Source organism: Emydura macquarii, unplaced genomic scaffold (genome assembly GCF_026122565.2).
Source record: "Emydura macquarii macquarii isolate MOO-44397 ecotype Brisbane River unplaced genomic scaffold, CSIRO-AGI_Emac_v2 contig_561, whole genome shotgun sequence".
Taxonomy (NCBI): Eukaryota; Metazoa; Chordata; order Testudines; family Chelidae; genus Emydura; species Emydura macquarii.
In genome coordinates, this window is record NW_027130698.1 from 532422 (window position 1) to 548003 (window position 15582).

Here is a 15582-nt window from a genome sequence, read left to right on the forward strand (position 1 = left end):
TGTGAACAAAAATTCAACTGTCATATGTGCAGTTTTGTCACAGACAATGCTGCAAACATGGCAAAGATGAGAAGATATTTAGAAGAAGAAATGGAAGGATGCTCCTTAATAACATATGGCTGCAGTGCCCATTTAATGCATCTTTTAGCCAAAAACTTAAGATGTCTTCTCCAGGAATAAAAGAAAATGTTGTTGAAGTCGCAAAATACGTCCATAACAACCATTTTCCTTCAGCTTCACTGAAGACAGCAGGAGGATCCAAACTAATTCTCCCTCAAGATGTTGGATAGAATTCTGTGGTTGATTGTTCAAAACAATTTATTAAGAACTGGCCTATTCTCATAAAACTTTGTGAAGAAAAGTGTGATAAAATGGAAGTATTTCATCCAAACTATCTAACATTGGATTAAAGAGGAATGTAGAGGATATACTCAGTATACTGAAGCCTATATCCATAGCCTTAAACAAACTTCAGAGAAATTGCTGATGCTGTTGAAATTTGGAAGGCACTTCAAGAGGCACTGAAAAAAGAAATAACTCACCATAAAGTTAAACTGCAGGCAATAAATAAGCAAATGGATCAAGCACTAAGTCCACCTCATTTTCTTGTGTACATTCTCGACCCCAGATATAAAGGTAGATGCCTAACTTCTGAAGATGATGATGCTGCCATGACATGGCAATCTCAAAATCACTCCTCAGTTATGCCAGTAATAATACATTTCAGGGCTGGAGCGGAACCATTTAAACAGTATACGTTTACTGATGATGTTTTGAACAAAGTCACTCCCCTAAACTGGTGGAAATCATTCCTGACATAATGGTGACTCCTTCTAACAAGTTAGTCCCTGCACAAAAGCATAGATGCTAGAATGTTCTAAAAAGACTCTCTTAAAAGCAATTTGTTAATATGGCAAAAACGTATTTCTCTAATCTCATTCTTGGAAACAGTTCAAATCATTTTTGCTGAAACTTTCCAAAACAATTCTGCCTGAGCAGGTGCCCAGCAGAGAAAATTTCAGCCTGAAGTGTTAAAAGTTTGGGAAAATTATAAGCAACTGAGAACAGGGTCTTGCAAATATGAATCTTAGCCAGAGGTGGCACTATCCGCTCTGAATAGAAGTACACAGTGCTTTCTCTTGCTACTACATAGTTATTTGTCCAGAGACCTCTTATATGTCCACACTTGTTTACCTTTCTTACTATTGTTTTCTGCATAATCAGCAGACTGCACTGCATTTTCTTGAGGCTGCTTGAAAATAATCAAAGTCCATGCACCTTGATCTCTCTTTTACAGAACTGTAGAATTAATAAATAAGTAGGTTTGTAAAGAAAACAAGTTCCACCAAGTGGACATATTTTGATAGGCTTTTTTTCTTTAGTCCCTGTTCCCTTATGTGACCATTATGCTTACACAATAAAAAAAACAGGGCGCTTGCTTTAAACTTTTATTAAACCATATGATTACCATTGTCAGATTCATTTGGTAATTCCATCGAGTTAAAATACTGGGGGAAATTGAGAATTTCATCTCTCTTTCATTTCTTGCCTAGGGTTGTCTACAAAAATATTTATATCAGTGACCAACTGGTGGTGCTTCTGATTTCCTTTCACTTTCTCAAAAAATTACTTACTTTTTTTTTTCTGTGTGCTACACTGCCACTATATGCACCCAGAAACCAACTGCTGTTTTCCAGCACAATTCTATTCAAAGTAGACAGAGCAGACAGACAGATTCCCCAAAAGGAATGAAATGACTCCATAATAACAGGAGATATTGCTACTGCTGCATCTGCTTTTTCAAGTACCACATCTTTATTAAGTATTTTTGTAACAAAAACTAAAATATGCAGTGCTCTATTTACTAACAGTCACCTCTACTGACTATTAAAACTGCAGCATTACACAATAAAGTCACTATTGCATCACTACAGAAATACTTACCAAAGTTCTACAAAGCAGCATTCACTTTAATGAAGAGTTGTTGAAAGTGGCTCTTCAGATTACAGTGATTCCCTCTTTCTTCTTGCTTTCCTGTTCATTGAGCTTGAGACAATCATTTTCACAGTAGTTGAATGAAATGCATTAAACACAGGTCCTTCAGAGCTCCAGTCCCCCAGTTACAGAGCAAGTAGTGCAGAACAGCAGCAGAATAGTGCAAATTTCTAACAGTCCTTTCAGGAATTCTCTCCCTCATTAGCAATGTCCAAGAAGTCAGAGAAATACATTGTTCCCTCAGTATATTTCTCTTCTGGTACTACATGTCCCTAAATGACCCCCAGTTAAAGCATTTGATTCAGGTTTTTTAGAAATACAATTGTGCTGATGATAATACAAGCACCTAAGCACATCAAGTGTCCCTATATGGATACTGTACCTAAAAATTAAAAGAAAACTCAATTTGTTAGAGTTAATTTTTATTACAGCCATAGGTTTTCCCACAGGTTTTAGTGCAGCAATGAAAATGGATTTAGCCTGCCAGTTTATCAACCAGCAAAAATGCCAGTTTCACTTTTTAAAACGTCAAAGAGAAATCACAATTCAAAATACTTCTATTAATAAAAACTCCCATTAAAAAAGAAACTGTCAAGATTTTAAGAGAGACATTCAACCAAATTAAAGCTGTCACTCTAATAGGCAAGAAATCTACGTTTTGTATTAAGTGGTGTTTTTAATACAAGAAGTTAAAATAAACAAACATCTAATTGTGTGGGTCTCCAAAAAGAAGTGCCAGGTTTTTAGAACTATACATGCAAAAATGTATGAATATACTGTTATTGCATCGGCAGACTGAGTAAATGCACATGCAATCTACAAGTCAGACCAGGTCATTTACATGTGTGATTCCTGTGATTTTAACTGCATCAAAGAAAACATGTGCGCTTATTTTTGAATGCACACAATTCATTGACATGGCATGGTACTTGCTGCCCAGCTGGCTTGGCAGCAGTAGATATTATTTCCAGAGCTGAGCTTAAAAAAAAAAAAAAAGAAGAAAAAAAAAATCAGAGAAGCTCAATCACCCAAATTCTGATCTGACAAGAAGCTTACTACTCAAAGTTACTATCATTTGTATTAAAATTAGAACAATGGTATTCAGATCAGCTCCATTCAAAATACAGGGGAAAAGAACAGTGTTTTCCCAACAAGAAGGACAAAATCATTAGGGGAAAGTTTCTAAAATATTACAAAAGCATTAGAAACAAAAACTGGTAAAAACAACAATTACATTACTCATGTCTTAATATACATAAGATGATGCATCTGCTGTCCACTTTGCATGACTCCATGGTTAAAAGACTCCTGTGGTTCAAAAAAACCTGAGATCTTGTCTGCAACAGTGTGCTTGTGAAGCATGGAAGAAAAAGGCAATACAGCAATGCAAAAAGATAAAATAGACTATGAAAAATGTACTTGCAAGCCAGAAAACAGCATGCAGATATAACCTGAGATTTGTTTGTCACTACTTAAAGGTAATACAGGAAATGCAAGCTTTCAGTGTTAATCCAGCCATCAGCTTTAAACCAAGGAAAAAATGTGTGGAACAAACTATTTTAACCAAAATTTCAGTAGGGAGGAGGAGTTAGAACAACCTCTGTGAGCCTTATTGTTTCTTATAGGTTTTATGCAGCAAGGGATGCTGAATTTATATTTAACTTTTCTAAGCACACTTTAAATTGCTTAATATTTTGGTTAAGACTATACCTTATTGTTAATTACCACACAAAAAACATTCATTTATGAAAATGAAATGAAAGTTAGTTACAGCAGATAACAAGAGTATCCCAAGGAATAACTGAAATCAGATGTTTAACCACTGTGGGTTAGATTAATCTTTATTTGCCTCTCACTGGAGCAATGAATAGGGATCATCTCTTAAAATCAAGTAGGCATCGTTCATACAATTGACTTCTTGCCTTTTCAGGAGAGGGTGAGTAGTGAAGGATCTACGTCCTTCCTGTCTCCTTCTTCAGGGTGTTAGCACACAAGTTTCAGAGAAAAAACATCACATCACGTACTAGTACCAAATTATGAGTCATTTCTATTACCTGCAGCAAGAGCAACAGCTAGAGCCTGTTGATTTGCAGAACACAGAATCTGGATACCCAATGGGAGATGTGGGCAGGTCTGTTTCACTGCAGCACTAATGACTGCCATTCCTGCAGTTATTTCTGGCCCAACATAAATGGTATAAGGAAGGTCGTGCATATTTTCCATTATCAAGCCATCCTGTGGAGATTATTATAGGGAAATCTGATTAAACTAAGGAGCCATTTCAAAAAAATCATAGCTATTTTACTATGATAAAGACTTGTATCAAAAAGAAACACTATGTTTTAAAGGTTTATCTTCAAAGAAGGAATTACTTACAATAAACTGTTAATGCAAATACCCACTTGCAAAAATGCTTTAATCAACATCATATTTGTAATCACAAAGTGAAATAAATGTGATTTCAATTATACATTTTGTCAATTAGATTTCCTTTGAATCTGTGTTTCAATGCGAACTATAGAGGATCAAGTTAAATCATAAATCTCATTAAAAATATATACCGTGTAGAGTCAAACCTCAATTATTAAAACGAAATGGGGTATATTGAATAAGTTTGGACAACTGCATTTTTAGATAAATCAAGGAAATTTTCAATTCAATTAATATCAGGAGACAAAACTTATTTTGAATAAAGGGTTTTTTGGTTTGTTTTTGGTTTTTTTTCTATATCAGTGAAAATGTTTTCAAATTAAAATTTGAGGAAGAAGAGAAGGAATTAAATATCTATTTATAGTATTTCTAAGATACCTGTCACTGTGGTATTAAGCTTCAACACTGCTCATATTTTGGATTCAAATTACTTACCAGAAGATGTTGCCATTTATAGTCTACTATATGTCTCAATCATAGAAACACATAGTTGGGAAACAATGGAGTGGCTGTAAAACTATTCCGCTGATTCAACTTGTGTGATTTATTAATCTTTGTACATTATACAAGTTTTTTTAATCATCAGTATGATATACATTAAAAAATTTTCAATAGCTAAAAATCAGATATAATTATGTTGAGAACTGATAACCACCTTAAAAATACATCCTTGAAAGATGAATTCAAATATAATGTTTTGCATTCACATAAGGATTCTTTAAAAAAGATAGAACTTCCTAACTTACTTTCACTTAATTCTAAAAATACAGAAGGGAATAATTTGAGAAAAAAAAAACCCATAAATTCTATTTTCTTTAGAACTCCATAAAAGGGACAGTGAGGTTGTTATAGGACTTGGCATATCAAGGGTGTCCTAACTGAAATAAACGTGTTTGGAAGGCACCAGAGACAGCATTTCAACAAAGAAAATTTTACCACAGAGACCGTAACAGGTGAAATAATCAAATATGGTGGGCTAATGTTGATTTAAGAATGTAGAACCAGGAAGAAAGACAAATATTTTAAGGAAACATTACATATATATATATATATATATATATATATATTGATTTTTTTATTTTAACAGTATTTTTAATGCAGAAACTATTTCTGTAAACAAAAGATAAGATACCATAAAAGTGCAGCCAGCATGTGATGGCCGAGTTAAAGACTAACCAGCTGATGTCAAAAATAGACACCTAACACGAAGGAACAGGACAACAAATTTGAGCATTTAAACAGTCCCTTGAAACAGTGTGAAAAGACCAAATACATGACCATACTAAAATAAATATGATGGAGAATAACATAATAGGATACTGCTGATATCCCCAAGTGCCTGACAGTTAAATACCTAGGTAAATAGGAGACATCTCCTTAAAGGCAACAGGTCACACTTTTATTAGTTGGCTAACAAATGGTTACTCAGCATCAGACCTAGTCCTAATTGTCAAACAAATTAATGGAGCCATTCACCATCTGATGTCACTTCCCTGGGAGCTTTGCAAGCCAAGGATCCGCCAACCACCTAATTTCTCATGAGAAGAAGCACAGGTACTGATAAAGAAACCTCAAATCTGTTCTTAATCATGTCCAATTCAATTGCACAACTTAACAGTTTAATACCTTCACTTCTCATCCTGTGCTATGCTCATATCCTGGGATAAAGGCGATAGATTAATCATCAATCACAATATGGAACTCTCAGAATTAAACAATTAAAAACATTTAATGAAAATCTCTAGCAAATAATTGTTCCAGAAATCCCAATTTAATCAAATATTCTTCTCTAGTCTACTTATTAAAAAAGCCTTCTGAACCCTGCTGATGCCAAAAGAAAAGTAAATCCCCCTCTCACCTTTTCACCCATCTACATAAACATACACACACTTAATATGTTAAAAGACAGAATTTCTTCCTGATCCAAAAATTTCTGATTGGTAGAGCTGTGCAACTCCATTTTGCAGAGGATTTAAGATATTTCAAAATTTGAATTTGTTTTGATTTGGTTTTATTCAAATTCCAAAACTCTCTGCAAAACAGACTGGAATCCTAGTGAGTTGTCCCAGAGCTGTAGATCCTGAAAACTCTGGGACCCTGGCTGAGTCCACCTGACTGAGCCAGGAGCCTTGTAAGTGGGAAGTTTGAAGCCATGGGAGCCCCATTCCACGGTACTCTGCCAGGCAAGCTGTGGAAGGGCCAAGGAGCCTGGGAGTTTAGGAGCTGGGGCTCTCAGTACTTGCAGACTCTTAGCTGCTGAAAAGCTAGAGGGTTGGAAGCCTGGGCACCCAGGCAGTTCCCCAGGTGAGTTGAACTGGTAGGAAACCAGGAAGATTTCCACTGCAACTTTGACCAAGTCTCTGCAAAACGTTTCAATTTTGATAAACTGGCGTTCTTTGACAGAAAAATGTTCCACTGGAGAACTTCTGACCAGCTCTACTGGTCAGTTTATTTAAAAAAAATAAAGTCTGGCCATGACAGAAAGGATTTTGTGCATGAAACAAAAGCCTCTTGTACTGAAATGCAACCTTTTACTGAACTCTGATCCATCACCAAGCAGAGAACAGCCTCCAACAGGAACCAAAATGCTTCCAGTCAAAAGTGTATATGCTATTATCTACAAAAAGTAAGCCCTTTCCCCTTAACCCACCTATACCCAGACCCTTCAGCATATCTGTTACTCTGCCAGAGTGCCCTTAAGCCCTGGGCAATGCCATAGGCTCTGGGTATTACTTTAATAACATGTTATTCTTTGGGTACCATCAGATAGGACCGTGTTCTTTTGCACATTATGTTTTGTTTAATTAAAAAAGAGAAGACATATGTTCTGCAATATAGTGAGCTGGATTACAGATACAAAAATAAGAAAGCTTTGAGTTAATGTATCAAGGATATAACACTTACCACAGATTTTTGTTTTTACTGAATTCATATCTATATAAAACAGATTTCATTACTATCAGACAGCTAATTAAAATGGTGGAGAGAAAACAGTTATGCTGAATTAAAGTTCTTGGAACTTAAGCTTATAGTACAGAAATCTATGGCAACAGTTACTGTATGATGTATTCCAAAACAGAACTTATTTGGATAGGAACAGATAAAACTCTTGTAATTACTTCTCTGGCATTTCTTTTTTAGTTGAATATTAGGATGATTTAGGTCTTATTTAGTCAGACATTAGCTTTTCTTCTCATATATATTTCCTGTAATTCTTTTTATTTTAAGTGATGTATATTTGTGTCTAAAATGTATTATGTGTGCAGAATAAAATTAAAACAAAAAGCTTTCCTTTTGTTACAATTAGTGACTGGCTATTTGTTCTTTAAAACAAACAAACAAAACAAAAAAACCCCAACTTTCTGACTATATAAGGGAGTCTACCATTTCTCTTAATGCTGATCTAGTTACATAAACAACAGTCTAGAAGAAAACTAACTTTCACTTAGGAATGGTCATTTTATATCTCCTTTCCAGCATTCAGGTGTATTTTGGACAACTCAATGCCTCTAACTCTGCAGCAGTCGCCACCCTATAAACAGGAAATCAGGTGGCACAAGATTTACTTTCTGTTTCTAGGAATAATCTACCCTAAACACAGGACCAGCTTTCCTTCAAAAGCTCTACTTGAACAAAAGGATTTCTTATCTAAGGTAAGTAAGGAGTCTTTTGTGTTCTACTTTGTTACTAAATTAAGATATATTAGATAATAATTATGCAAGATTCCACCACACTGTAGTGTGGATGGGATTTAAGAAACTGGCCTCTGCAAGGATATTTACAAAGCCTTTTCTCCATGCTAAAGTGCAGGTTCCACTAAGACTCCAACCATCATTCCTTGCCATATCTCTACAGCAGCTTGTAACACCAGTTAAATATGGTTTTTCATTGCCAAAAAACTAATACAAAGTAGGCATTATAGTTGAAAAACTTTCCAAGAACAAAGGAGGTAGGGAGAATCCCAAATTCTTTACAAAAGAGCCTGTGTGACAAGAAAGACTTGTTTAAAAAACTATATGGGCAAAAAGCATGACATCATCTTCTATGTTTCTTTAACAGCACCCTCATGCTAGCTGAATATTTAGCTTTATTTTTAAATTGCCTGTATTTCATTTTAGTATTTAAATAGTCTCAACTAGATGATGAAAGTAACTGTTAATTAAAGTGAATGATGTGAAGGAGGAAAACTTGCATCTTTGTTGTTTGGCTGCAGACAGCTGTCTGCCAGGCTGAGTTAACAGAAATGCAGTGATATACATTGTGAACATTGTGTATTTTTTATATAAACATTTTCTTAAAATGAAAGCAGAACATTGCAAAAAAATTGCAGGGATGTTATAGTCTCGGAATCTGTCACTTATAAAATTTTGTCTAGGCAACCTGATTATTTGGCAATAGAAGTACATAGTGTTTGATTTTTTTCAGCACAAATGGCCTCCTATCTGAGCACTCACTTGTCTTGATTATTGTGCTCCAACATTGTAAATCTTTCATATTTATTATGTTAAAAAACTGCTAATGTACTGTGCAAGAAACCTTTTTCTAAAGATCCAGGACTTCACTGGAGTCTTATCCAGTACAGCTGCCAGTGGTGGCAGCACTGGTGGAAAATACTTGCTAAAAGGTCTATTGTGGATAGGATCCATAAGTGATGGGGTAACATCCTGTGTTTCCTTATGGGTGACCGAAGTATGAATCTTAAAATCCAACTTCTGCAGTAGGGTTGATGGGGCCTGGAATTGTTGCTAAGTGTAAGTGCTTCTTCCAAAAGAGGAAGAGTCACTTCAGTGGTAAAGCCTGCCAGTTGATCTGGTCACTTTCCTACCACGATAATGGGCACATTAGGAATGCCTATGATAGACGGTGCTGCTTCAAGATCTGTCAACTAGCTCAAAAGTAGTTTTGTCCAATTCACCTAGCCAGAGAAACATTACAGTATTATGAAGGTTCTTAGCATGGAGGAAATAAGTTATATGCAAATGATGTAGGAGATCAAAGGGCTGGGGTAAGGCCTTTTATGAAGACCCATAGCTATTGTTCAGGACTTCTGATTCTATCCCATGGATACTAAATTACTGACTGACTTAGGTACACAGGGCACTCTTGCCTATGGTAAACAAGTAATTATTAACAAGTAGCTGCCAGACAGAAATTGGGTAGATTTGAGTAACATTCCCAGTGCTGGGGCACTAAAGAACACCCATCTTGTGGTGGGAGAGGGGAACCATCAGGACCCTTCAAGACAAGTGAAGAGGTAGTCTAACTATTCACCCCAAGTAGCCATGGGAGACAAAGACAATAGATTCCTTGCCTCCCCAGAAGAAGCTGAGTTTGGAGAAATTGAGAGCTCTCTCAATATCCAGAAATCAGGAAGTATCATGAGAACCAGTATATCTTTGAAGTATAATGAAACCAGTATACCTTTTGAAGTGCTAGAGAAAATGGTGCAAGTGATAGGGTAGCAGAAGGAAAGCATTATCAGGAGTTCTCAGCAAAACTTTAGAACAACCTCCTTGATATTTACAGCTATTTCTGACCCTCATGCATTATCGAAAGAAAAGATGCGTGATTTTCATTGCTTTTCAGAATTCTTATGCATTTGGTGTTGCAGTCACAGTACAGTAAGGTGTTTGAACTATAAAGCCCGAGTGTTTAATTTGAATGAAAGAAAGATTTGATGTAACTATTACTGAACTTATGAATGCTACATGGAATGTTTGTCCTTTTAATTTAACTGAGTGAATATAAAATTTAATATGCAGAGAAATTACTGCATTTACCTTTCATCTATCCACAGAGTCAGGTTTAAAGCTTGCAACTGAAGAGTTTAGCAATTTTGATACTGCAAAATATGGCAGCCCAGTCAGTCCAGGATTTATAACATTAAATTGAAGAAGTGAAATTAAGGATCCCACAGAGAAAGACAAAAACTAAAATAATATTTAACAAACTCATAATAATACTAGCGACTTGTCTGAAATTGATGAAAGTGTCCTAAAACTGAGGCCAATTAAGGGAGTTCTATTTAAGTGTTTACATTTTCTTCATCAGAATTTTTTAAATATGTTTTGATGCTGTTTCAGTTTTACCCCTAAAGGCTTCAATGTATAACTCTTTACATAAGGGAAAGGAAATTCCCCCTGCTAAACATTCATTTGCCCTCCAATAGTATAGTCAAATAATGGAATGTGTGACAGCAGCTTTAAGAGAACTACAGATAACATTTTGGTTGAGGGAGTGAGTACAAAAGTAATTTTCTGGTTTCCCTACCCCGGCCGCGCTACTAAAAGCCCTACACACTGCTAGTCCTCTTCCTCTCCTGCCACTCTAACCACATCACACTCCAGTCAACTTAATTCTGTCACTTATTTCCTGTTGTATTTTCAGTAAATTGTCAAGATTGCTCTGTGCTGCAGAATGGCGGCTCTCAACCGGACGGTTCATACCCTCCGGGGGGGGGGGGCGCCAGGGCGTGCAAGCAGGTTTCAGGGGGTCCGCTCAACAGGGCAGGCTTAGACTCACTGGGGCCCAGTGCAGAAACTAAAGAACCAATGCCTGAGCCCCGCCACCTGGGGCTGAAACCAAAGCCCAAGCCCCACCAGGCTTCCATTGACTAAGTAAAACAAATAATATTCAGGTTTTTATTTTTGTACCTATATTATCCTTTTCTTTTTTACAATATATGTGTGTTTAAGTGTATAACTATTAATTTAAAACAGCTTTTAATCTACTAGATATGCAGAAAAACAGTTGTTGTGGCACAGGGTAGGCCATGGAGGTTTTTATAGCATGCTGGCGGAGGCCTCAGAAAGACAAAGGTTGAGCATCCATGCTGTGTAGAAGACAAAAGAACCACAGATTCTGTCCCAACTATCTTACAATATGAAGCATCAGTCCAGAAAACTGCTCTGCATGGGTAAGCTCTGTGAAGCCAATGGCCCTCTGCATAGGTACAGAGGCCTGCCTTGAGTTAGCAAGGTCTGGGGCTAAGTTTTTAACATCTAAAATTCTACTTTTGTCTTTGCCTTCAAGGTCATACATAACCTCATGCATACTCCTCACAGATTTCTTCTTAATGCTCCCTTTCATCTCATTCTTCCACTTTCATGCACTCTTGCTGTCCTCCGCCACTTTTACCATGACTCCTTTTACTTCATCCATCCAGTACTCTCTGCACACTCTTCTTTATATTAAATGTTGTTCTGTGCCTCATTTCTGGCCTTCTGTAACTTAGATTAAGCTCTTAGATTCAACCTTACTCTGATTGTAAAGTACCATGTGAATTTATGATGCCATACAAAAAGATTAATAAAAAATAACCATATTCAAAAAGTTATGCAGAAAATAACAAGTGGCTCACAGGAGTGACTATTTATCCATTTAAGTCCTGTTTAAAGCCCAGTCACTGAGACCCTGCATCACTGCCATGCCAGAAATTTATACTTTCACTGCAGTCAGGTCAAAGCAAAAAGTGCAGCAACACATGGATCCAGCGTGCAATGAAATGTTTAAAACATACCCTGACCTTTTAAAAGGTCATTCACCCTGTTAAAAATCTGCTGAACTATGAAAATTACTAAAACACCTGAGGTCCATAGAAATTCAGTCACTAGTACCTGCGTTCTGTTGCCTTTGGCTGAGATTGGCCTTTCAGATCTTTTATTCTGGATATGGAAAGTAGAAGAGCAGTCACTGCCAGGGGAATAGCATGGAAGGGTAGCACAAGGCAGAAATGGACACAAGTGCTTTTTGGAGTCTGCATAATATATGCTGCAAGGGGGCCAGCACAATCAAAGGAGACTGATTCTGCTTATAGGGGAAGTGGAGGTGCTTGATCTGCTGCCTGGCATACTCCATTCTTCAGTGATTGCACAAAACAGAGCACATTAAATATATTAATAAAATAATAAATAGGGCAAAAAAATATGCCACTTTGTCAGACTAGTTGACTAATTTTACCAAAAAACAAAGCTGATAAGATTTTTTGGCAATAGCCTGCTTTTCTTCATCATATTATAAATTATTATTAGTTTTACCATAGTGCCTAAGAGCCCTCGTTATAGACCAAGAACCCATTGTGCTAGGCACTGTACAAACACAAAACAAAAATACAGTCCTGTGCCAAAGAGATGACTAACTTCCTTAAGTGGTCTGATTCTTCTAGGAGTTGACTGCAGATATCCTTAAGTGACTGGCCTGAGCTGCGAAGTGCTGATTCAGATTCTTCCAAAACTCCGGAATACTGAGATCTATGGTTTTAGTTTAGAGTTAGACTATTATAGACTGAGGCCATCTGCAAAATGTGAGTCTAGGATTGAATTTCAAACACCTTTTACGATCAGTGTGAGTCTGGATCCAGGTTTTGGCAAGAACTCTAATATAAATGTGGTCTTTAAAATATTAGCTCCACAGAAGCAAGATTAGTTGTACTCTGACATCATAATATTTTTATGCAAAAATTGAAATAGAAGAATGAAAAATGAAACTTACAACTCCAGCATCCTTGTAAATCTCAGCCTCATGACAGGCTTTATCGGTGATCTGGCTCAATGGCAAACTGCTCTGTGCTGTCCCTGCAAATAACAATAATGTTGTTATATGCCATGATACAATCAGAAATCAAAACAAAGTAGTCAAAGTTAAATTAAGATTATTTCAAGCATTGACAGACATGCCAAAGTAGGCACAAAGTGGGCAGAGTAAATAATGTGGGTAAGAGACTGTTGCATGCCTCATACTTTAATGGTATCTTGTCTCTAGCAGAACTTGATTGACATGCTTTGACCACTGAGTTCCTCAAACTGGTTTAAAAGCTCTCATACTTCAGGAATATCAAACATAACCTCACACTGAACCAGACCAGCCTAGCTTGCCATTCCTGCTTGTAGTTGGGATCACAACTCATTCTTCACCAGTGACAGTGAATGTATTTCAATCTGTAGCAATGTCACAGTCAACTTGCGTGCACAGGTGATGGAAAATTAATACAAAGACCACCAAAGAAATTGACAGGAAGGAATAGTTGGTAGGGATCCTCCAATGATTCATGAGAAGTGGAGGTTAAGTCTTGCACGCCAATTTTCCCAAAGGCACACAAACAGGAATGATGCACAGGAGAAAGTGTAAGGACTGCATTAGTGCTAAAAGAAAGGTTCCCAGGAGAGCACATAGGCCTGTATCCAAGACACAGACATACACCTACAATAGTAAACTTTGCAAAATAATGCATTGCTGAGTAACAGACGAAGAGCAGTGAAATCTGCAGTTTTTCTATCTGTTGTCCCCAAAGGTAAGATTGAGTTCAAAAACTTTCAAGTGCCTCTGATATTTTGGTACCTAACTTTAGGCTTTTTTTCCCCCCAGAGATGCTCAGCACTCCCAACTCCAACAGAAGAGGCATTCAGCACCTCTGAAAATCAAGCTGTAGGTGTCACAAATCGAGCGACCAAACTCAGAAGCCACTCTAAAAAAAAAAAACAACATACTGACCTTACTGCTCACCTTCAATTTGTCTGCCATGGCCATAAGATCACTCTGGGCAGGGCCTGAAGAATTTGCCTGACCCTGACTAGCTGCACTATCCAGAGGCTAATATAAAAGATGCTCCATTGGGAAGTAAAGGGACAATGTCCCAGTGAGAAACTCTACATGCTCATCTCAGCTATTGTGCTTCCAGTCAGGTCCCTATCACTAGATCTTGACAAGAAACCCTTATCTTTTGTCTCCCACTCCTTCCCACAATTTCTCAGTTCCTCACCAGCCATTCTCCAGTGCCTTCCCTCTCGGGGAATGATGAGCTCTACAACAAGATTAACTTCTAATATTCCCTTTTAAAAAAATAACACAGACTGTAGTTCTTCTGGCTCCCTTCCCACGGCCTTAGGATGTTGCAGCTGCCCAGAGCCATGGGGATCTCATAAGTAAAGCCCTGCAAAACTGTAGATATCCGCAGCTCACGATTGCGGATCGGATGCAAACACAAATTCTGTATCCATGCATGGCTGTATTCATAAAATGTCACCTATTCTAATGCTGTGGACAGCAGAGCAAATCCAGCCAACAAATTTGTGCAATTTAAGTAAAGTCAAGGAAGCACACTCTGTGCAAAGACTGGATCTGGTTACACATAACAGCACCCGCTGTGTTGTAATCATAGGGTGCAGAGTGCATTTCTACCTTACTAGATTATGGTATGAAGATTATGGACATCTGAAGGTAGGCAAGGGGCAGCGAGGTGGACAATGTGGAAGAATGTTAATGTGATAGCTCCACTTCTAACAAATTACAGTAATCAAAATGGCAATCATGTGTCAGTGAGGTATTTCTTAGCTCAGACTCACGTTTATCTGGGCTGCAGTCAGCATAAAAACATTTTATTTTTTACCTGGTAATGCCCCCACATGCACCATCCCGATGACAACTGACTTTAATCGTCCAAAGAGCTTCAAAAACTTCATGACCTATAGATACAGAGATAGGGTGTGCCAGTCAGTCTTACGGGGGGAAGCTCTAAACACACAAGTACTGTAAGCTGCAGCCCAGCGTGACTGCGGCAATACATGGGAAAGGAAGAGATGAGATTTAAAGATCAGGAGCTTCCTAAAGTGGAAAGTCTGCTTGCACTGACCCAGGGCAGGCACAGCCTACACAGGCAGGCGCTACAAACCTCAACCGGGCCCGCTGCCCGAGCCAGCTTCCCCCCCGCCCCAGAAGTCGGGACGTCCGGCCTCCGGTCCTGACCGCTCCCCGTTACCTGGGCGGCTCGGGGAAGCCCCGAGGGCCGGCGCCTTCTCCGCGGTGCGACCCCCTCGGCCTGTCCCGGCCCCGGCGCCTTGTTTACATCCAGGGGAAGCCACGCTGCTTCCTCCTGCTTCCGCGTCTGGGCCGCCAGCTCCTCCCCTGCAGCCGCAGGCCCCGCCCGAGCCGGCTGCCCGCCTCGAGTCGCCGGGTGGCCGCGCCGCCCTGGCCCCGGGACCTCTCCTCATGCCTCGGCCTCGGCCCCGGCCCCAGCCCCTCTGCACCCTACCGCTTCCCCGCGCAGCCCCAGCCCCGGCCGGCTCCCCGCGGTGCCCCGCGCGGGGCCACGTGTGCGGGCCGGCCAGGGAGGAGGCCCCGCGCCCTCTAATTTAAATGTCCCGCTCGGCCGGCGCCGCTCTC

The 15582-nt window shown here is 38.6% G+C and overlaps 1 protein-coding gene across 1 annotated transcript in view; it reads right to left on the reverse strand.

The window, feature by feature from the left end:
- Positions 1 to 15385, reverse strand: part of LOC137147695 (uncharacterized protein F13E9.13, mitochondrial-like) — a 33003-nt gene extending 17618 nt beyond the window's left edge. Inside the window, exons 1-4 of the mRNA XM_067540006.1 lie at positions 15179 to 15385; positions 14810 to 14885; positions 12916 to 12998; positions 4050 to 4230 (exon numbers count right to left, since the gene is read on the reverse strand). Of these exons, the coding sequence (XP_067396107.1) occupies positions 4050 to 4230; positions 12916 to 12998; positions 14810 to 14882 (337 nt within the window). The 5' untranslated portion in view covers positions 14883 to 14885; positions 15179 to 15385. The remainder of the gene's footprint in view (positions 1 to 4049; positions 4231 to 12915; positions 12999 to 14809; positions 14886 to 15178) is intronic.
- Between the last annotated feature and the right edge of the window lie 197 nt (positions 15386 to 15582).